Source organism: Anarhichas minor, unplaced genomic scaffold (genome assembly GCF_050575085.1).
Source record: "Anarhichas minor isolate MPS153535 unplaced genomic scaffold, ASM5057508v1 ptg000024l, whole genome shotgun sequence".
NCBI classification, from domain to species: Eukaryota; Metazoa; Chordata; class Actinopteri; order Perciformes; family Anarhichadidae; genus Anarhichas; species Anarhichas minor.
This window is the reverse complement of record NW_027466470.1, coordinates 6,428,001-6,450,415: the sequence shown is the minus strand read 5'-3', so window position 1 is coordinate 6,450,415 and position 22,415 is coordinate 6,428,001. Positions and strand designations below refer to the sequence as shown.

The window sequence follows — 22,415 nt, the reverse complement described above, 5'->3', positions numbered from 1 at the left end:
TTTCCTCATAATTAATTTGAACACAGGCATTTTGCCAGTGCTTCTAAACTCAAAGGAGAGTGTTCCCATCCTCATCTTATAATTCTAGGCAATCGGCAGCAGGTTTCTCCTCTGAGGCAACAGAAGTCATTCAGCCATTAAGCTTATTAGTTTTGTCTTCCATTTCATCCCAGATCAAGTCCTCAAGTCGGCTTATTCACAGCAGCTTGGAAAGTGATATATTCTGTTCTTCTTCATCCAAAAAGACCAAACAGCAGTCAGGAGTAATTATTGGTCCTGTTTTTCTTTTTTCTTTGCCGTCTTACACCGGCACAGGTGCACTAACAGCAGAAATTCAGCAACCACAGGGCGAGATCACACGCATTGACCCAACTGTCCAGAGGCGGAACAAAAAAAATAGTTAGAATTCTCTCTTGTAATCAGTCAAAGGCTATTTGTGTGCCTGCTCTGTTGTTCAGGTGTTACCAGAAGGTGTTTTAGTATTCCTTTGATGACCTACAGCTGCATCAGCAAATGCAAGACAGGTTTTATGCTATGTACGTATATGAAAGGAAAGTGTAATGCACACCAGGTCTTCATTACCACTGTTATGACACTTATTGGCTGTAGTAGAGAATTGTTTCATGCTGAGATCTTGACGCTAGCCATCTGTGCTTTCAATATTTACAGTATTAATAATTCATATTTTGTGTCAAACTGTCACTGTAGACTATATATGCTTGTTTCTTTTTTTAAATCAATACAAAGGCTGTCGTGCACAAAACGGATTGCATCAATCTATGAACACCGGTGCTTAAATCCCAAAGGTGCCCAGTGCACCATTGTGGATCTGCATGCTGTGACACAAATGGAAGAGTAGTCTTTCTTTATTATCACACAGCTTACACCAACAATAAGGTGCAAAGTGTTCGAGTGCCAAGTGTGGGAGGCACAAAGACTTTACAGCAGCAATAAAAGATTTAAAAAAAGGAATAAATAGACATTTCAATGTTGTGAAGCAGACTGTGTGCAGGTACTTTTGGTTGTTCATACATGAATGGTTGCACTTCACTGGAACACCGTCTCAAAAGCCGTCAGTTCAGCAAAAAAAAAAGTTGAAGACAAATAAAGCCTCAAGCTGTAATCCTTCTCATTCATTAGTCTTTTGCTACGGATATGAAAGCCTGACTTTTTGTAGCTCAAGAATGAGCAACATTACCCTCAGCTCGTAAAGTGTGAGAAAAAGATGCAAGGAGTGTTTTTTTATGCAGCCTTTCTGCAGAGAAGACTTCTTCCATTGCTTTTTAACAATTGTTGAAATAGGGAATGTAGTTGATTCTGTGTTTATTTACAAGCGTTGACATTATTTGGCATCTAACCTGCGGCTGTTGTTCTCTCACCCAACAAGCCTCAGCGCTCTTTACCTGACTGTCGGTCTGCATTTTGCACTCCAGGCATCCTGGATGGTGGAAAAACAAAATGCTTTATATTTGCCCACATGTTGAACAATTTCTGATTATCATCATAACCTCCAGTCGTGAACTCAGGCCAGACAACGACATGTTCCTCAATGCCCTCCAGCTCTAAAAATAACATGGATGTGGATATAATTCTATCCATTTCTTTTATATTGAGCGACAAATCACATGTAGGCGCACATTAAAACATTCCTATTTTTGTGAGGAATCCCTTTGATTTGTTCTGATTTTATTTCAATTTCTTTTCTCCCTTGTGAGCCGGCTTACCTTGGTGAATTCTGAGCGGGCTTGTCTTTGTATGACATTTTCTTCTGGAATTCATTGATTAGCCCTGGTTTGGTTTGTCCTCTTCTGTCTCGACTTCTTTCAGACACGCTTGGGATGAAGGTTTTAATAAATACTTGAACTTCAACTAAAGGTCAACAGAGAAAATGTTTCCCATACCGGAATCAATTTCAAAAGCTGCAGAAATCAATAACGAAATGCTTGTCTAGATGCAAGGTCCAAACCGAGCACAGACATAGCGTACAAAAAAAAAGGTTATTGTGTTGGTCTGGGGCTGGTCTGGTGCTGGAGACCCAGAATAGCTATGCTTGCTGAACATAACATGTGTTTACCACAGAGCTTAGTTTCTGCAATAATCCAAAGTAAAAATCTCATTGGCCTTTTGTCGAGAGAACCAGAGTGATGCAAACTTTCTACAAAAATACATAATTCCCTGCAGCACTCTGTAGAGCTGCGTCATAAGTCATAGGCAACCCTTCACTATGGACAAGAGACAGAGATGTATGTACTAATGTACATCAGGCATTAGACTTGCTCAATGCATTAAGTGAAGAAGAGTCTGATGGTGGGGAGGTTTCAAAACTGAATGTGTCCTGGGTTCATTGTGACTGTTAAAGTGAGTAGCACAAAGATACTACAACTATAGTACTTCTATATATAACCTTGTGTTGTAGAATGATAAATAAATGAACCCTGTACCTTGAAGTTCAATGTATTGTAATGGCGGATACATTCTCACAGTGGTTTTAGGTGTTCTAGTCTTTTAACCACAGTGTTGATTGTGTTTTTTGCCCTTTTTTTCACAATTTCATCAACTTTGGCATCCAAAAACAACCCCCAAAACATCCAGCGATCTATGAATGTGCATGCCTTACTGAACATTACATAATAACAGAACATTTGATATATTTCATAACTGACCCCACCGGCACTCATGTTAATGCATGCAGCTTTAAAACACATTTTATTGTCTTAAATGACAAGTTTTCATTCAAACCACATTTCCTTATATCAATGGCTCCAAGGCCTCGGTGTCAATGAATGTGTTTACATGCACACAGCATTCTGTTAAATAGCCCAAAACCAAGCCATGTCTAATGTGTGTTGTGCTGTTTGCATGCATCCTCATGCCCCAAGTATGAATATCTAAATGATGCCACGGAGACAGAAATAATGTAATGCATTTAAAACACGCATGTATCGGATCGGATGAGGTTCCTCGATGTATATCTGCCCCGGGGTCACATGACCATCATGTCTGAGATACGCCTTTATTAATCCAGTGCTGCAGCAGCACAAGGGCAGGAAGTAAAAGATAAACAATTAGATGTGTGTAAAATCAAATAAAACATAAGAATATAAATAAAAATAGAAACTGCAAGAGCAATACAGTCAAAATTACAAGGCGAGAGTGACATGGTGTTGTGATTAATAGCAGCAACAAATGTGTTTGTCTGCATTTATACTAAAATGAAATAGAAATATATAATGCAAAAATAATTATAAAATATTAGCATTATATGGTATAATATAGCATGAAATAGAAATCTACAAAGTGAAATTTAGTAGAATAGTATATATAGTATAGTGCAACGAAATAGTACAGAATATAAAACATGTTGTACAGTATGTGTACGGTATCGTATAATATACACAATAAATTATAAATATAGTATATTTTATAACAGAATACATCAATCAGTCCACTCTCACTTTTGAAAGATTTCCATTATTTCCAAAATTAACCTTAAATGGAATGAAACACACATTTTTAAACTCTGCAGCATCCTGATGATTAACAGGCTGTTGATTAGCGTTGTGATAATAACACGTTCTCTCTTTTCTTATCATTTCATCATTTCATTTTTCACTTGGTATTGAAGAAGTCCACTGAGAGACGCATGTCACATTACGAGAGAGGACGTTGTGTCCTCGCATGCTTCCTTTTTTGTTTTGAGACGTTTGTCTTTTCCCCATTTCCAGGAACACAGTCACAAAATACAAAAGAACCCCCTTGAGATGCTGACATATGCAAGGGTTAATAAAACGGACAAGACGGTAAGCATAATGTTTCATTTAAAATCATCAAGCTTCATTACCAAAGCCCCATTGAGAGTGTTTATGAGCACACCAGCAACCTGTTATTCTCTGAGATACTAAGATTTTATAGCGTTATATTACACACTCCTGATGAAGAAAGATATTATGAGTTAGATTATTCTAAAATGCCATTTCATTCACCATAAATAAATGAATGTTTTGTGTCATTAAATCGGTGAAGATGTTTTCTGCATTTGCTTGTGTTGTGTCCGTTTAGGGATTTGAGCTCTCAGGGCCACTGTAGTTTGCTTCTCTATGTACTTAAGAGTTTTGCAGAGATTTGTGGTTGGGATATAAAGTGCAAAATGTTGCAAATCATAAAATGAGGCTCTAATAAGGATGTAGGCTTTCATACAAATCTGTTGTGTGCACATGAATTTCCCCCAGGCCTCTCTGTACTTGTAATCATCACTCATTGACATCAGCCAGTCTATAATTGTGTGTGTGGATGCTACAGGTGCTGTGTCCATCCACCTACTTCCGTACAAATTAACCGTCTTTAGAAAAGTACATTGAGCTCCCAATAATAGGCAGGAATAAGCGGAAAACAAAATGTTTTGCATTAGTTGCGGGCTGCTTACATAAGCTTGTGTTATATTTCAAAGAATCATTCTGCTCAGGTCTTTTGATAACTCAATTTCCTGCCTCTGCTCAGGAAAACACATGACAGAATGAGATTAGTTTTCTTTTATCATAGCTACCCAGTACTCACAAACTACTTATAATATGTCATTTATAATAATTGAAGTACCTGTAGGAACCAGTAAGTATTTTATATGTACTGATTCATACGATAATATTACGGCGTAAATTAAGATGAATTATACAATAAATTGTGGGCTGTATTTTAAAGTGCTACCTGAAATGTTAGGAACTAAATATTCTTACACAATGTCACACGCTCATATGAAAGTATGATCTTTTCTCTCATTTGGGCAGAAAAACAACAGTACACATCAAATTACTTAATTGTCTTTCATTCAACCACGTCTCATGGAGATTGACCTGCAGTTGGAGCTTCAGTGGGAGGAGGAGAGCTCAGCACCCGGCAGCCTTGGCTCTTACTCTAATAGGTCCCCACTGGGAGCCAACACCAACACAACGCTGCTGAAGGCCAAGGCCGTATTGCTGCTCGCTGGAGGGAAGGGAGGCACGGCAGGACCAGAACCAGGACTGTGCTGAGCAGACTGTCAGACCCTGCTGCAGTGGAATGAAAGGTTTGCAAAAGGGACTCTGGCGCTTCGAAACATTAAAGCCCACAGGGACCGACAAAGTCATCACACAATACAAGTTCCACGTGGCTTTAACTCAACATAATTCAATTCATTCAATTTAAACTGATATGAATGGAGCTCCTTTGAATCATATTTTTTATATTATATAATAATAACTTTCTATTATTGATTGTTACGAAACTCTACAAGTTAGAACTTTAGTTGTAAATGAAGATGTAAATGTGTTTATTTTCACTTTTAAACAAATACCAAATAATCTATAACCTATTCTATTATAGTAGAGTATACTTTCAACTATTTGAAAGTATAATCAACCACCAAGCCACCACAGTATAATAAACCAATACTTTAATGACTAACCTAGCGCTTTTAATTCATTAATCTTTTCCAACCCTTTGATAGCGTAATCACCCATGCGCTCCCTTCGGCTCAGAAACCCTCCCTCCATACATCATCTATACCCGAGTGCTGGTGTTTTGGAACAGCAGGCAGAAAAATAACGGCATTGATCCGTCTGGGCTGCTGTGGTGCAGTGTAATTGTATTCACCATGAATGGCTAATCTTTTGTATCTATGTAAATCCACGTTTTGCATGAAATGCCATTCAATTGTTTCTGTATATTTTAGAGTTCATCTGCCTGTCACCTTCCCTCTTAACACCTATCTATTTGTCTGAGTCATTGACATTTAGGTCATCATGCCAGGTCATAAAGTGAGCCTGTTTTAAATGCTGCCAGTAAAGATATAACTGCAGTTATGAATTTTGGAAAGAGGATTTTCTTCCCTGAAAGAGCAATCTGAGACTTACTGCGTAATCTAAAATAAAAGGACAAAACCTTAATTATTTGAGACGAGAAATTGACTTGGCAAAATCTATTGTCTGTCTTCCCTCCTGCCTGCAGTGCATTAACTGGTTCACCAGGCAGTGAGAGTGTGAAGCACTTCATCTGTCATGGCTGATTTAAGGCTTGACGAGCCACAGTGAGGCTGCCTTTATTCTGGAAGAAGAATTACTGCTCAAAGAAGGACTAACTTGACATTTGTCCAGATAGTTCAGCGTTGGAAAAAAAAACCCCTCTTTTATAATGACAATCTACTGTAAGATATGATACCATATGTAATATAATAAGCTATTTAAATGCATCTCTCAGCATAAGTAAGGATATGAAGATTAAAAGACCCTCATTAGTTGTGTTAAGTGGATCGGCCTAAAATCACAGCGCTTAAGTGACAATTATCAGAAGTATTGGAAGTCTTTCCGTCACGATACTAGTGAGCTGATGAAAGCAACTCATAAACTCTTCCTCAAAGTGATACTATCTAGTGTTCTTTTTGTTCTCCAGAAGTTTTTAAATCATGAAGGAATAACTGTACATTAGAGCAAAACAGTTTTGTTAAATGCTCAGGTAAAGAGGATTAAAGGGCTTGAAATTGTGGTTACAAAAATATAACACTTTTGTTACTTTAGTTGATGTTGCAACAATTAAGGCTTGGGTACAAACTCGTTACCATAAACTGAATATTAAAAGTGGACGTATAGTTACTGTGACCTCACCCATTGGGTTGTTGACTGCCACTTTGAAGCCTTGAGTTCAGCATTTTGGCCGTCTCCATCTTGGCTTTTTGCAACCAGAAGTGACACGAAAGGGTGGAACTAAGTACAACCGCACACTGCATAAGACATTTTTAGGCAACCAAAATCCTAACAATTAACTTTCATGAACACAAAACACACTGTGAAAGGGTCAAAGTCAATCACAAGGTAGCCACGCCCTAAAGCACATCCTGCTTTGCCATCTATTTTACTCGAAATGGGACCAAAATGTACTAAATGAACATCATTCCGTATTGAAGAAGACTTAACTAGCGATTGAGATCGGTTCGCTGAGCCTCATTCATTATCTGCATCTTTTACAAAACAAAGAGGGTTATTTCTGTCTAGCCTCGGGAAGTGCAGCGGTGCAGATTGTCATTCAATTCAGCCGCCAGCTTATCTGCTCATCTCTCACTACTAAGGATCATTTAGGTTCTTGTATTAATTTGTTTTGTGCAAAGATTGGTTGATTATGTTGCTGAATAGCTGTTTTCGATCTACCATCCATCATGCCATTGACTACAAAGTGCTTTTTTACATTTATAACTTGTATGGGCTGCAGTATGTATGCAGCAGGAGGTAACAAAGACAGACATCTATTTCCCTAATCGTCAATCTTCTCTAACGCTGTGCCGGGCTGTCGTGCAGAAATCCAAACCTTTTTCAGGTTATGAGGTTTGTGTTATTCTCCCTTTACTGCCACAAGCCTCAATTGACACAACTATCATTAGCTGACCTTTTAGGTAGAGAGGGTCATCCATTAAATGTGAAATTGGTGGTTTGATGTTGAAGAGTCCATGAATGAGACTGACCTCCAAATTGCCCATGACGGCCAGGCCAGCGACAATGTGTGACTGCGTAAATAAAAGGCACATTTGTGAAGCGCTCAGGTTGAAAAGTGCTGTAAAAGGGCAGCCCGTTTACCATATTGTTTATTAATTAGTGTGTGCATGTGTGTGTTAGGGTGAGCGGGCCCCATATAATAAGGTGGGGCTTGTTAAGGGGAGGATGTAAAGAACTGATGCAAACATTGATACAACATTGTGTTTCTACAGAGACGGTCAAATTCACACGTTTGTCAGCGTGTGCAGTCGTATTGACCTCACAGACAAGACATCTGAGGGACCTTTGCAGCCAACAGCATACAGAGAGCATAATTGTGACTTTAATACAGTTTTTTGCCCTCTAGTGGTCAGTCTGATGGCAGTCTAGTATGCAGCTTTACATTTTTTTCAAGTTATGAAAGAAATACAAATGTCTTTAAAGAGAAGCTGAAATTTATATTTATTCCCCTTTTTCCACAAAGACCCGATCGGGACATGTAAGTAAAGTAAAATACCCTAAAAAACGATGATCAAAACCCAGAGCAAAATGACACAATGCCAAGCACAAGTTTAAACTGTGCTCAAAACTGCCTCTTTGGCTGTTAAAGTGATAAAACAAAATATTCTTAGCCCCTGCCTGCAGAGATATTTCACCAATTAAATTACAATACAGATATTGCGATGTATATATATATATATATAGGTGTAAACAGTATATGCATTGCAAATTGTTGGCTTGCTGACCTTGGGGTTGTATTAATGGTCAGACCTGCACACATACTTCTCACATGAACATACACACATTTTAATGCATGTCACATCTCTCACTCTCTCCTCTTCTGTCACTCACATATTCTCCCTCATATGCATGGATATTTCGACTGGATGCTCATTACATGGGAGGACCTCGTGCCTCGCACTCTTCCTTCACTTTAAAAGGAGCTGTCCTCTGGGATCGCTGCAAAAGGTTATCATGAATGCACAAACACACATGAGACATTTCACACAATGTAAGCATCTTAAAATTCCCCACACGGTATATTTTCATTATTGTCCCTCTGCTGTGTGTGGGTCAGAACTGCTGAACACATTCAATAGTGTGTATGTGCTCTTGTATGTATGTCCTTTATAATTTGCACTGACTGAGACTCCAAATTAATACTGTCCGTGTCCACAGTGAGCTGGCTAATACTGAAATGCATCTTTCACACCCAAAAAATGCCTTCCAGAGTGGATAAATGTGAAAATGCCATCCTCACATTTTCGTGTGGAAATGTGAGCTTTTGGATAGAAAAGGACGGCCAGCTCAGACACAGTTGGGAGTTGTGTGGCAGTAAAGTTCCCTTTCTGTTTTACCTCAAAATACAGAGGTTTAGATAATCTGGCTAAACTGTTGGCTAGTTTGCAACCTGTCAGAACTGCTGAACACTTGTGTTTTTCAGGCATTAGTTCCACGGTGTTGTTGGCACCCGGGACTCTCCCGCTATTACTTTGGAGACATGAAATGCTGTTAAAACAACAAAAACAAGACCGCCTATATGTTCAGTGCAACCACTGGTAAACATTGTTGAACAGTAACATCTCATGAGAGGCTCCACTTTGCCTGTGATTGTACGGTCTCATTATCCTTACAGGAGGTAACTACCACTCTAACATGATTGCTTTTGTTTTTCAGTAAAAACAGGCTGCATGAAACATGGGGGACAAATATAAATATTCAACCTTGCCATATAACCTATTTAGCACAGAATAAAATCTTTGCTCCAAAGGAGAAAAATAACCATTTTGAAGGTGTGCATAGATCTAAATGTAAACACATTAAAACCAACTTGTCAATCAACTTGTGTAACAAACAATATTTATACAAAGAAACGGAAGCTGTATTTAGATGTGCCAGTGCTGGTACCCTGGTATTGTTCTCACTGGCATGAATCTCCAGTAATCCATGCCACTGGGTTCTTTCCACACAGCATCCATGCAGCTTTTGCCTGCAGCTGTAGATAAAGGCAACAAACAACACCAAGTGGTGTTAAATCTGGATGTAGTCAGCCGTAGAGGACACAGGATTCATGATCCTTGAAACTGCTTTACTACTGCTGTTACCATTTTTTGTTTTCTTTCATATTACTTACAATCAGACAAAAAGGGAAAGACCAGTTGCCCAGTGGACTGCACACTGGTTTCTGCTTGGAGATTACCCCCCATCCCCCCCTGGCATTTGGATATGGTTCTTAAAGTACTGAAGAAGGCAAAGTAAAAATCTCTGGAGTTGTAGGACCTGAATTAGCTTTCAGTCAAGACTGCTTATCTTCTGGCTCCCACCAAGAGGCTGAGAGAATAGATGCTTTCTCTGTCCATCGCTATTTGTGCAAGTTCCTGCCTAAAGGCACATTAATAATTCACTGGGTGGACGTGATGTTGTCCCACATATGAGGTGACTCCTGCCTTTTCCATTCAGCTTTGCATGTGGTGAGCTGGCATGAGTGCTTCTCCTTCAAACAGCAAACTCACAGTATCTGTTGCTTTGGCTTGAAGCAGCAGTTTATATCTGGTAATACATGCTGGCCCAGTGTGTGCGTAATGCATATATGTAAATAGTTCACTTGCTTTGAGAAATAGCCCAAATGTATTATTATTATTAGGAGTGTTTTCTTTGGAGGACTCATAGGCATTGCTATTTTTGTTTGGTGTCTGCAATACAGTTAGGAAAAAATACATAAATGTATGTACTTGATTGCTTGATTTAAAACTTTTGTATCTCCATTTTTTTTAATTAAATAGGTCGTTTTAAGCCTGGAAAGGTGCTGGAAAGCGAATAGCAAATATCTTCAGTGTAAGATGGTAAAAAATACTTACACTGCTCATTTGTTCCTAATTCTTCTTTTTATTCTATCGAGCCATAGTTGGCTTTTGGGCTGATCTTCAGGTCCAACACATGGACAAAAATATTAGCAATAATACTGTCAAAAATTGAACACCTATTTCTTAATACATCATAAATAATTACCTTTGGGTGATGTTTTATCTCACTAAATGTATATAGAAGCTTTCAGGGTGAGATGAAACCTGTTGCTACACTCTTTCTGTGTGGAGGTATGCTATTTATGTTAGCTGCAGGAGTTATATATTGTAATTCCCTGCAGAACAGAATGAGAAGAGATAAAGGGAGAGTGCGTTTCTTTTGGCAAATCGTTACAAAAAGCAGGATTGGGGGATAACGTTGCTAGGAGACCCTGACATCAGCTACTTATCCCAGAATCATGCTCACTGTGTGTGTGTTTGCGCACCTCCTCTCCCCTCTGCGTCTGTGTGTCCTTGCTCTTGCTCGTCCTATAAAGCCGTCAGCATCTTCTTCGCTCTGTTCTCTGTTGCTCGAGTAAAGTCAAGGCTAAATTACAGTCAACTCAGATGTGCCTGGAGAATGAACGGCGGACGAATCGACACTCTGAACACACTGAACCTCACTTTAGGGAAGAACAGAAAGGTGAAAACAAACTCAAGGAAGCTGCGAGCACAGTGGATTGTTTGTCTTTGGGTATTTGACGACCGAGCTCATGTCTGCCTCTCAGCGTACGCTCTGCACCTCGTGAGCAACACAGCATGCTTTAAAGCTCTGAGGAGGTAGAAGGGCAGTTTTCATCCAGCCTGATCCGAGGAAAAGAACCACTTCCTCCTCTCTCAATCGCCTTCTATTCCTTTGTGTCCCCTCGGTCATTATGTTTCTGCTTTGGGCAATGAAATGAACAACTCTTCGCGACTTCAGGGGTTTTTGTCCCATCATGTCTCTGCCTCTTTGTACTCTGCGTCCTCCATACTCCCACCTTTTCCTTCACAACACAGACTTTTCCCCGTGAAACTGCTTTCTTTCATTCCTCCATTTCTTTTCTCCCAAAATTCTGTTTTTCCTCAGACACACTCACATATTCTCCATCATCAGCTCTTCGGACCTTGCACAACTCCCTTGCCTGATCTTTTCCCCCTTATTTACCTTTCCTCTCTCACCATTTACGACTATCCGATTCTCTCTCCTTTCCTGAGCCTGAGGGCTCCCGGGACTCAGTGGCTGACCACACACTCATTCTCTCTCCTAATCGCCACCTCTCCTCGACCCGCTCTCCTCCGCGCTTTTTCTTTCACCTCCCTCACAATTATCCTTCCCGTCCTGTCACAATGTACTCCTCTGAGGAGCTCTGGAACACCACCGAGCACGTATGGATCAACGGCTCCAAGGCAAACTTCTCTCTGCGAAGACACGGGGAAGATGAGGAGGAGGAAGATGATCAGCACCCCTTCCTCACAGACGCCTGGCTGGTCCCCCTCTTCTTCTCCCTCATCATGCTGGTTGGACTGGTGGGAAACTCTCTGGTTATATATGTAATTTCCAAACACAGGCAGATGAGGACGGCAACCAACTTCTACATAGGTGAGGAAGAGAAAAAGAAACTGCATTCAAACACAGCTTACTTTGTCATGAAATCCAAGTGCATCAACTCCAAATAGATCCTATAGATATTTCATGCAGGTCTCTTTCATCTGTCTAGATTGCATGCCAACAGTGGATTCAAAAGAACTTCAGGGGCACCCGAGGGAGCTGAATTTCAATGTACACTTTGTCCAATTACTAAACAGCTGTGTGTAAAAATGTCAATTACGTGTTTCATAAAAAAAGGCTTCACTTTCACCATGAGGCTGAGAGACAGGTACCCAGATGCGTCCTGAATTTGAAAATCTAAACACGTGGAATAGTTATCTGCCGAGAGTGTTTTGGAGATCTTGCTGCATATAATTTGGAAAAATTGACTTGTGCAAGTAAATTATTTCTATGGCTGAAGAGCTCAGGGCTTAAAATGTGTTTCGCTTGTTTGCGCTTATTTACAGAGCTCGGCAACTCTGCGGATAATGCACTTCATTATTTATACTTCTGTTTCCATTGAGCTTTGCATTTATTGACACATGAATTCACCTCAAACAAGCAATTACAACTTTTTGTGCTATTTAGATAATTCTTTCAAATTTCCAGCTTTTCTATTCAGATTTTCTTGATACACAAATTAAAAATGCACATAAAAACAGGTTGGTGGATAGATGCTGTCATTAATCTCAGGTGTACCAAGTAAAACAAGAGAAATCAAAGGAGTGCATCGATCACGCGCTGGCCTCACGTCTCCTGTGGTTTTCAGTGCGCTGGCTTGAATCCTGGGTGATTGATTTCTGTTGTTAAAGTCAGTTACAGCACGTCTGATAGAGCTTTGCAGTCACCTGTCACTTGGGAAGAATTGCAACGGTGACTAATTGAGGTTAAGTCAGCGGGAGATAAGAATTAAAATAATAAAACACCTAAAATAATAAAAAGGCATGTCACATAGATACATAGCTTGTCTGTTTTGTGCGAATCTGCGATTTACCGTTTATCATTTCCGTCTCTGTTTGCATATTGCACCATGTATGTGTCATGATTTTAATCTTGGATAATGTGCCATGGCCAGAGCATTGAATCAGTTTAATATTCAGCAGCATTAGATTAGCACCTGCACCATCTGCCCACCCTTTCAACATAATGGGCCAGCTACTATAACGGGATTAGATCAGCGGGTAAAACAAATAGGAAACAGCGTGTGGCTGAATGAAAAATACACTACACACTAAATCTAGAAAAAATGAAAAGCAAGATCAGACTGCAACCTCTGCTTGGTGCTCTATCTAAACATACATTTGTGTTTTTGTGTGTATTCATATGAAGATACTGTGTAGGCAATGTGGATTTAAATCAGCAGTTAGCATGTTTTTGCACATCTGTGTTTATGTGTACTGTAGGACCTGTTGTCAGTCCATCAAGAGTTTCTCTACAGCACCTCATCAAGTAAACACGTGCTGAATTTGAAGCACGCTCTTAGTACTTGACATCAAATGCAACCGATTCACCTTACGTACCATAAAGCTTTTTTAGAGTCACCAAACAATCAGAGACAACCGTGGTGGAGACAGAAACTACAGTTCAATTATCAAAACTAAACACAATAACCTTCAGGAAGGTATTATTTACTGCATGGGAATTGCACAGGATTGCATTAGCAAATGTTGCAAATGTGTCCCTCTTTGTCAGGTAGTTAAAAGTATACCCACAGATACAATTGTCTGTCTGTTAAACACTGCACACCAGACATCCTGTGTGTTGTTTTCTCTTTGTGCAGCAAACCTGGCTGCCACCGACATCATTTTCTTGGTGTGCTGCGTCCCCTTCACTGCCACCCTCTATCCCCTCCCTGGATGGATCTTTGGCAACTTCATGTGCAAATTTGTTGCCTTTCTACAGCAGGTAAAAGCATGACTAATATTTTTTTTTATCACATCACAATCATAATTTCAATTTTCCTGGCTCAAAAATGTGCGTTCACACACAAAGACGTATTATTTTGCTGTGTGAAACGGAGAAATTGTTGCTCTTAAGTTGATCAAAACCTGATAATATTAAAATTATAATATTATGATTAAATAAATCTACTTACAGCAATGAAATTTAGGACCATTTTAGGTACAACCAGACACCTTCACCATGAGCAACAAAATATGCACGGACTTCATGACTCAGCTGCATGTCAGAGAAAACTCATCTTTTAAATCCACTCAAGGAGGTCACAGTCTGTCTATCCGAGATGTTGCATTCATTGACGTTTTTTCAAAAGAGTTTAATTTACATAGCTGACAGATGATGACAGTCGGATGTCAAAGCAACTACCAAACTCCAGCAGGAAAAAAAAGCACAGGAGGGGAAGCATAAAACAGCAGCAACCATTTAGAGAGACCAAAATGTTTCTACAAGTTGTAGTAGCACACATTTTAAAGAAATATTTAGATGTATGCCACCATCTGACCCAAGAGTCGACTCACACCAACCTTACAGGATGCTTAAAGCAAAGATGTTGAGCCTTGAGGCAGAGCCATAGACGTATATAAGTGTATATAAGACGTGGATGTATTCATTGAGACTTCACCAATTGGTTTGTCCCGCCCTAAAGCATACCTTGCTTTATGGTTTATTTTACTCTAAATGGGACAAAGAGTTACAAAATGAACATCATGTTGTATTGAAGTAGGCTTGAAATGAGCGATTGAGACAATAAACTCATATTTACAATGTACTGAAGTAATAAATCAAGTGAGAAGTAGGGTCATTGTCACAACATCTTTTTTGCAACCAGAGGAGTCGCCCCCTGCTGGCCATTAGAAAGAAGGCACTTCTTCACACTTCAGGTTGCCGCCTGGCCAGCGCTTCCTCCTTGTTTTTCGTTGACCAATGCACAACTAAAGGAATGACAGCTCTATGTGTCGTTCCCTAAAAGCATGCATGCTGAACAAAAGCTTATTGCTTGTAAGCATTAATTCATTTTTTGGGCCACTTGGGGACAATGCTAATTAGCTGTAAACACAACACTGACATATTATCAACAGGGGTCACATGTTCACAAAGACGTTTTATCCTTGTACTGTATGTGGAACATTTTGCCAGTTTTTGTCTTTATTTCAAACCCACCTACTTACAGGAGTGGAATCAATCAATCAGCTTCGCACAATGCGTAGTTCTCAGTTGAAGAAGCAGCTTAAAGTTTGGATAAATGCATCATTAAGGAGAAGCCAAGCAAAGATTGCAACTTGTTGGCTCCATGCAGCTTATTCAAATAGGATAGCCAATTAAAATATACTTAAACCCACATCGTGAGGCAAATGAGTGTGCGTCAAGCTCAGTCAGACATTAAAAACCCACGCTTCCCGACTACACTGTAATTACACTTTAATAACATGCACTAATAACTGTGGAGGACTAAAAATATGCTCCGTTTTCACCCAGACACAAGTAGCTTGACAAGGCCATACTGTCACTCAGGATCATACAGAAGTGGAGGATTACCGTGGAACCTGTTTAGTTATTAAGCAACATGTCAAGAAATACAAAATCTAGAGCCACACTGTCCTCGGGTGAAAAAAAAGAAGTGAAGCTCCTTTAGAAAACTGAGCTCGACGAAAACATGCTGTAAATTCAATTCATTTTGTTTGGAGATTAAAAGTATACCTCATTCATTTTAAAGCTAGAAGGGAGGAGGAGATGATCTGTCTGATGAAGACATTTTCTTTTGAATGCAGAATGAAGAGATGTTCACGACTAATTTAAGCATTAAAGAGGAAGATGTCAGTCTGAGAAGCGGCCCAACAACACAGGCAGGGAGGCAGAAAGGCTAAAAGCATTTTTAATTGAAAACACAGGATTTAGTTTATGCCTATGGATTCTAAGACCCTATGAGCTTGTCTTTGGTGAAACAATGACTCTTGAGGAAAACGATTGAACCCAAATCTTCTCTTTTTGGAAAAGCAATTTTCTGTCTGTTTCATCCAACTGTCTTCTCTGTCTTTCATCAACTCGCTTTTTCTGTCTCAGTTGCATTCTTTTGTCCAAGAAATAGTGACTGTTATCCTGAGTAGTGTCTCAAAATGTCCACATTTGAATAAAAACATTAAAAAGGGAAAAATCAGATGAAGTGAACTAAGCCTGCTGTGTTGACATCCATCATCAGTCTCTGTTAAAGCAACATCGCATGACAGATTGCTCTTCTATACTTCATATAGTACAACTGATTGTACCACACAAGGAAACAACCAAGGGCTTGATAGGATTGTTGATCAGTCTCTGCGACTACTTTAAAAGCTGGCACCAAAATGTTCGCTTTTGAAACTGATTTTCCACTCGCACAAACGAGATATAACGTGGTAATTGGTGAGTTTTAGAGGTGTTGCTGGCAGATTACATTTGGACAAAGTCATATTGATCGAATAGATATAAATTGTATCAATCTTCTCACCTAAATCTCATCAAGAAAGCAAAAAAGAATAATTACCAAATTGTTAACTATTCCTTTAAAGCCGTCTAAAACGTCTCAGGTCTACCACGACATACGTGACTATGAAACCAGAGGAAGTCCTTGCCAAGTCTTTGCACACAGAATGTTTAACCATTGAGAATAGTAATGCCACTAAGTGATGATAGTATTAAACTTACATCCCTATACAGCGTGGGGTGCAAGATCCATATGACTCCTAGTTTGGCTCAGAAAAACAGCAAGAAAGAACCCAAAAGCAGGACTCACAGGCAGATAAGTTAAGATTATTCTTCACGTTTACTTTACAAAAAACAAGCACAGGTCAAAACCAGGTATTGGCAGTCATGAACAGGCAAATTTATACAAGTAGAGAATCCTCCGTGGATCAGGCAGGCAGAACAGCGGTGGGAAAGCTAGGGTGGATACAAACTAGACAATCTGGCAAAGATAGATACTGCAAGACTAATGAGACAGGGGCAGGTGAAGGGAATGGCGGGAGAAGGGGTTACTGCAGGTCAGGCAGGACAGGGCGTCAAATGTGACTGAGACCGAGCGAGAGTTAATATATCACAGGGAAAACAGCAGGCTATAGAATAGAGCTGCCTGTAGTCTTGCCACAACTAATTAGCATTCATGAATTTTTAAATTGATAAATAATATACACTGAAACTATGGATTTTTTTTTAATCCCAAGGGAAAAAGGGGGAATATGAGAGAGGGTCACAGTGAAAACCATCCATCCATCATGTCCAACTGTATGTTTTCTGCAAAACAACGTTAAGCTTTCAAACATTGGTTGCAAAAATCACCTCTCCACACACATATTTTGTAATATTCATGCAACTAGTGGGACAAAACTTGTTTTTTGTTCTGTCCTGTAGCACCATCCTCCAAACGGACTTTAGATCCATTTCAAAAGGAACTGTTTTTCATGTTCTTGTTGGGTGTAATATGTTTTGCAGCCTCTTGGGGGAACTAATGGGGCTTTACACTTTTAGTCATGCAACTACAGTATTATCTTGTGAAAATCTGCTGCAGACATCTGTGGATGTTGTTAGATTTGACACTGCGTGTCGCTGTCTGTTCTTTCCTCTTCCTTATTTTGGTGCAAGACATTTTAACCAATCTCAAATTCAACATTTATTGAAGCAGGTGTTACTGTTTCAGACACACGACACAATGAATTCCAGTTTGTTCACAAGAAATACGCCTGCCCACTGTCTGTGATTTAACGGATGAGTAAAGCAACTTGTTTTGTACAGCAGTGAAGCTTGATAACATGTTTTTCTCTCCATAACAGAAAGAGAAAAACAAGTACAATTGTTGTTTATGACTTCACAGAAGATACTGCTACTTGCATTTGTTCCTGTATCCCCTTTGAAAGTGAGCAGCCACATCTCTCCTTTCATTCTTATTTCTGGTTCACATTGAAGAACTTTCCATCTTCAACAAATGGACCCGAGGGATAGTTCTACTTTCACACCACTTACACCTTCATCTCTATTCTGAGAGAAGACCTTGAGTACAGATAGCTTCTCTTTGAGATTCTACAGTTTGAACCACTTACGTTGTGTTGAGGTTACAGAAGTAACCATAATGGGCCGTGATTCAAACGGGTCCTCTCCAACCAATACTATACATCAGTATAGATTAGATCGTTTTTATGTTGATGAATATTTAAAGTGATGGCATAAAATCTGAGTTTTCTTCAAAGCTACATATGTTGAACTGCATTTTCAATAATTGTAAAAGATCAAAAGAAAAATGCAGAGGCCCTACTAGACTAATATGTCGTCTTATTCTTTATTCTCTATTAAAAGGAGTGTCTTCAAAGCAGTAAATGTAAATATCTTGCACATATATCTCCCATTCCTTTGAATAGACATTATGCATTGAAGATAACCGGGTATAGTGTGTTCTTACCGCACCTGGCATCTTTAAAATTGAGGGATTGCGCTACCTGCTTCCTCAACATTGAACTCATCATGTCCCCTTTCTGACTCTCATCATATCCTTTGAAACACCGATGTGTTGCTCCAAACATGGAGGGTAATGGGTGCATCACAGTCGCACTTAACAGCAGGAGAGAGAAAGGTAGCGGCAGATACCTCGACATAAGAGGACTATTTGGAAAAGAGCATGGAGAGAGCTTCTGACCCCCTCATTTGTCACTGCTGCTGCTGCTGCTGCACACATTTCAAAGCAATATGGACAAGCTTGCCTACATATAACACATCAGAGATCCGTGTATTTGAAGTAAAGATTTTTGTGAAGGGGATGAAAGGTCTTGTTTTCAGTTTCATCCTGCTCTACTGAAAATCGATGTACAGATGTGTATGAAAGGAAAGCATCAATAGAGATATCAAGGGGGATTTCTAGAACATAATCTACTAGAATGATTTTGTAGCAGCAGGTGATGTTACATGAAATTTTAGAGACTGTGGTTTCTGTGTGAGTCATATTTCGCAAGTACCTAAACATTTCTGTTGCAACAGGAATTCCACATTAAAGTCAAAATTAACATTCTGATGCGTCTGCCTTTAATTGAATCAAGCACCATTGAGCACCATTAAAAAATGAAATTGAATGATTTGTTCATATGCTAATTAGAAATACTTATTGCAAATGCAGCTTCCGCTCTGCTTCCTCTCCCTCTGTATGCTTTTCCTTGCTCGCTCTTCAGTTTAAAAGAGCTCATTAGCAAAAACTCTCTTTTTGCTTCTTATTACGAAACAGTCAGGTACAAATCAGGTTCGGTTTCAGGTTCAGGTGGCTGAAAAGACAAAAGACAAGTAGCAAGAAATAGGCTGGTTATATACTGAAGGGCTAATGAGGGAAAGTGAAAACAGGTGAGAAGGTGAATGAGAGGCATCAGGTGACTGGGACAGGTGGGACAGTCCAAGGGCATCTGGTGGATATACGTAAAATGGCAATGCATGCTGGGGGAAGTGAGAATGTGGCTAAAGGGAAGGACAGAGAGGCAGTTTAAGAGAAAAGCAAGACTGAGGCCAACTATGGCTGCGGAAGAATAGTCGAACAATTTAGTTCTAGATGATGGTTTAGGCAACAAAATGTTAGGAAATGATTGACAATCTTTACCTCAGCGTAAGCCCTGTGAGGGCCTAAACATAAAATAGTTTGAACATGCTTTGTTGCTCCTGGTGGATATTGGAAAAATATGTTGTCAGCGGACGTTTTGCAGACACGTAAATTAAAGTTTCCTCATTGTGTCGATATAGAGTGTTCCTATTCTCTCCAAATATATTTGCTATTTCAAATTAGTTGGATAAAAGTTTCATTTATTGGCTGTAGGGGGTGGAAGTTGGGGTTCGCAGAACAGAATATGTGTAAATCATGTGTGTTTTACTGTCTTTGCCAGGTGACAGTCCAAGCCACCTGCATCACTCTGACAGCTATGAGCGGGGACCGCTGTTACGTCACCGTCTACCCTCTGAAATCTCTCCGTCACCGCACCCCAAAAGTAGCCATGATTGTCAGCGTCTGCATTTGGATTGGTATGTCCTGCTCATTTAATGAAAGTCACTCTCCCACCATTTCCTCTAAGTACATTAAATCTTTCTTTTTTTTAATGAATTCACCACAGAGTTAATGAGTAATTAGGACCACTTCAATATAAAGTGTGTGAGGGAATTAGCTTGCATGATGAACTAACACAATCCTTGTGCTTTCCAGGCTCCTTCATTCTGTCTACCCCAATTTTAATGTACCAGCGTATAGAGGAAGGTTACTGGTACGGTCCGAGGCAGTACTGCATGGAGAGATTCCCCTCAAAGACACACGAGAGGGCTTTCATCCTCTATCAGTTTATTGCTGCCTACCTGCTGCCCGTCCTCACGATCTCCTTCTGCTACACTCTGATGGTGAAGAGGGTGGGCCAGCCCACTGTGGAGCCTGTCGACAACAACTATCAGGTAGGAACAAGGTTTGTTTGGTTTGGTTTTCCGCTTAGTATTCCTTGACTTAGCATATTAAAGATTTGACTGTAAGCTCTTGCTTCTAATTGTCAGCTAATTAAAAGTTAGAAAAGGTCTTCTCTTTTCTTCTCTGGTGACACTACCTTTCCCTTCATAGTGTTTTTTGTCTTGCTTTGATATTTGCTGTCTTTGAAAATGACTTTTAAAGCAGCTTTAATGTATCAAATGTCACTCATAATAACAAACCCAGAGAGAACTAACCAACTCTGCTGCTCCCCTTAGCTTTATTATTTTAGTTTTTAATAAACACAGATTGCACAAAACAGTCTAGCGGTGAACTTTACGCAAGTAACACAAGGTGAAAATTCAATTATTCTCCTCTCATCTTCTCCTCAGGTCAACCTCCTGTCTGAGAGAACTATCAGTATCAGGAGCAAAGTCTCCAAGATGGTGGTAGTAATCGTCCTCCTCTTCGCCATTTGCTGGGGTCCCATCCAGATCTTTGTCCTCTTCCAATCTTTCCATCCTAACTACCAGCCCAACTACACCACATACAAGATAAAGACGTGGGCCAACTGCATGTCCTACGCCAACTCATCGGTCAACCCCATAGTTTACGGATTCATGGGAGCCACCTTCCAAAAGTCCTTCAGGAAGACCTTCCCGTTTCTGTTCAAGCACAAGGTCAGAGATAGCAGCATGGCTTCCAGGACTGCCAACGCTGAGATCAAGTTCGTTGCTGCCGAAGAAGGCAACAATAACAATGCAGCAAATTGAATCTGACAATTAAAAAACAGCAACAATGAGATTATTGCTTGTATCCAGAGCAATCGCTGCAAGAAGATTAAAAACAAACAATTTCTAGCCATGGGTTCATTGTGTGAATGTCTTCATAGAGCAACTGGCTGATTGCAAAAGCACAGACCTTGTTTGACGTATTTTTGTTATGTTAAATACAACTAATTAAAGATTTTATTTGGGGAAACAGAGATTCATAATACAGAGGGACATGAACAGTGTTTGGCACAATATATCACCTGTTTGACAGCCAAGGCCAGGCAGTGTTGGCACATTACATCACCCATCGTGCTGCCAAACACCACAGCCGTACAGAGGACAGCCGTACACATCTGATGACGAGAGAGTAAACCTTTGCCTGAAAGCTGCCGGCATGAGTCCTAATACTATAATCCCTGTAAGATCCTGGCTGACAAGGTCTGCAGCTTTGGTATACACCATTCATTATTTGGACAGCTGAGGATATTTTGTATTCTGAGACACATGAGAATATGGTATTTTGGAAATGACAGTGGACAATTAATACACAAGAACAGATGCCTATGGACATGTTTTGTTTCTTCAATTTGCTCCTTTCTCTGGAGAAAAAGAGAGACATTCAAGAGACTCTTTCTGTATCTGACATTCTGGGAAGCAGCTAACACTGTAATATTTCTGAAAGGAATAGTTTGACATTGTGGGAAATATACCTTTTGCCTTTCTTGCGGAGAGTTAAACGAGAAGATTGTGACCGCTTTCATGGTGATTAGGTGATTAGCTTAGCTTAGCATAAAGACTGGAAACACGGGGCAACAGCTAACCTGGTTTATTCAAAGATCAAAAAAGCACCTGTAAAGATCATTAGTATTGAATTTGTTTAACCAGGCTGTTTTTCATCAAGAAACAGAATATACAAAGGTGTTAATGGGCGTATTTATTTTACTTTGGACAGAGCCAATTCCCCCTATTTCCACCCTTTATGGTAAGATGAATCATATTGAAGTTGTTATGATTAAGAACTTCATTTCAGTTTTTCAAACTTGTAAATAGTGTTCATGTCAAATCACAAGTTGTAATAAAAACTTATTTTGAACATCTCACTTAGCAATTAACGATACAGAAAGTCTGGCGTTTAATGTATTTCCAGCCACATTTCATTGATGTGATGTTATATTGTCGGCTCACGTATTTTTAATCCTCAAATGAACTTTGTAACCATAAAACCGTCTTCAGTTGTCTAGTTGTGAACGCTGCATTAACACACTGACGTTCCTAAAAATGTCATGCTATTCCTTTAAATAATTGGACTGACATTGGATGTCGGGTATTTATTGTATC

General features: G+C 39.6%; 1 protein-coding gene across 1 annotated transcript; it reads left to right on the top strand.

Moving 5' to 3' along the window:
* Positions 1–11,665: 11,665 nt before the first annotated feature.
* kiss1ra (KISS1 receptor a) lies at positions 11,666–21,077 on the top strand. Its single transcript, XM_076097923.1, has 5 exons — positions 11,666–11,918; positions 13,687–13,811; positions 19,745–19,880; positions 20,059–20,297; positions 20,697–21,077. Exons 1-5 carry the CDS (start codon positions 11,666–11,668, stop codon positions 21,075–21,077), a joined length of 1,134 nt encoding a protein of 377 aa, XP_075954038.1.
* The last annotated feature ends 1,338 nt before the right edge of the window (positions 21,078–22,415 follow it).

What these genes read in the sequence shown, in the direction of transcription:
- kiss1ra (XM_076097923.1), top strand. Translation starts at nt 11,666, where the DNA reads ATGTACTCCTCTGAGGAGCTCTGGAACACCACCGAGCACGTATGGATC. An exon ending in TTGTTGCCTTTCTACAGCAG is followed by an intron (nt 13,812 to 19,744) that starts GTAAAAGCATGA and finishes TGTCTTTGCCAG; the next exon opens with GTGACAGTCCAAGCCACCTG. An exon ending in CAGCGTCTGCATTTGGATTG is followed by an intron (nt 19,881 to 20,058) that starts GTATGTCCTGCT and finishes TGTGCTTTCCAG; the next exon opens with GCTCCTTCATTCTGTCTACC.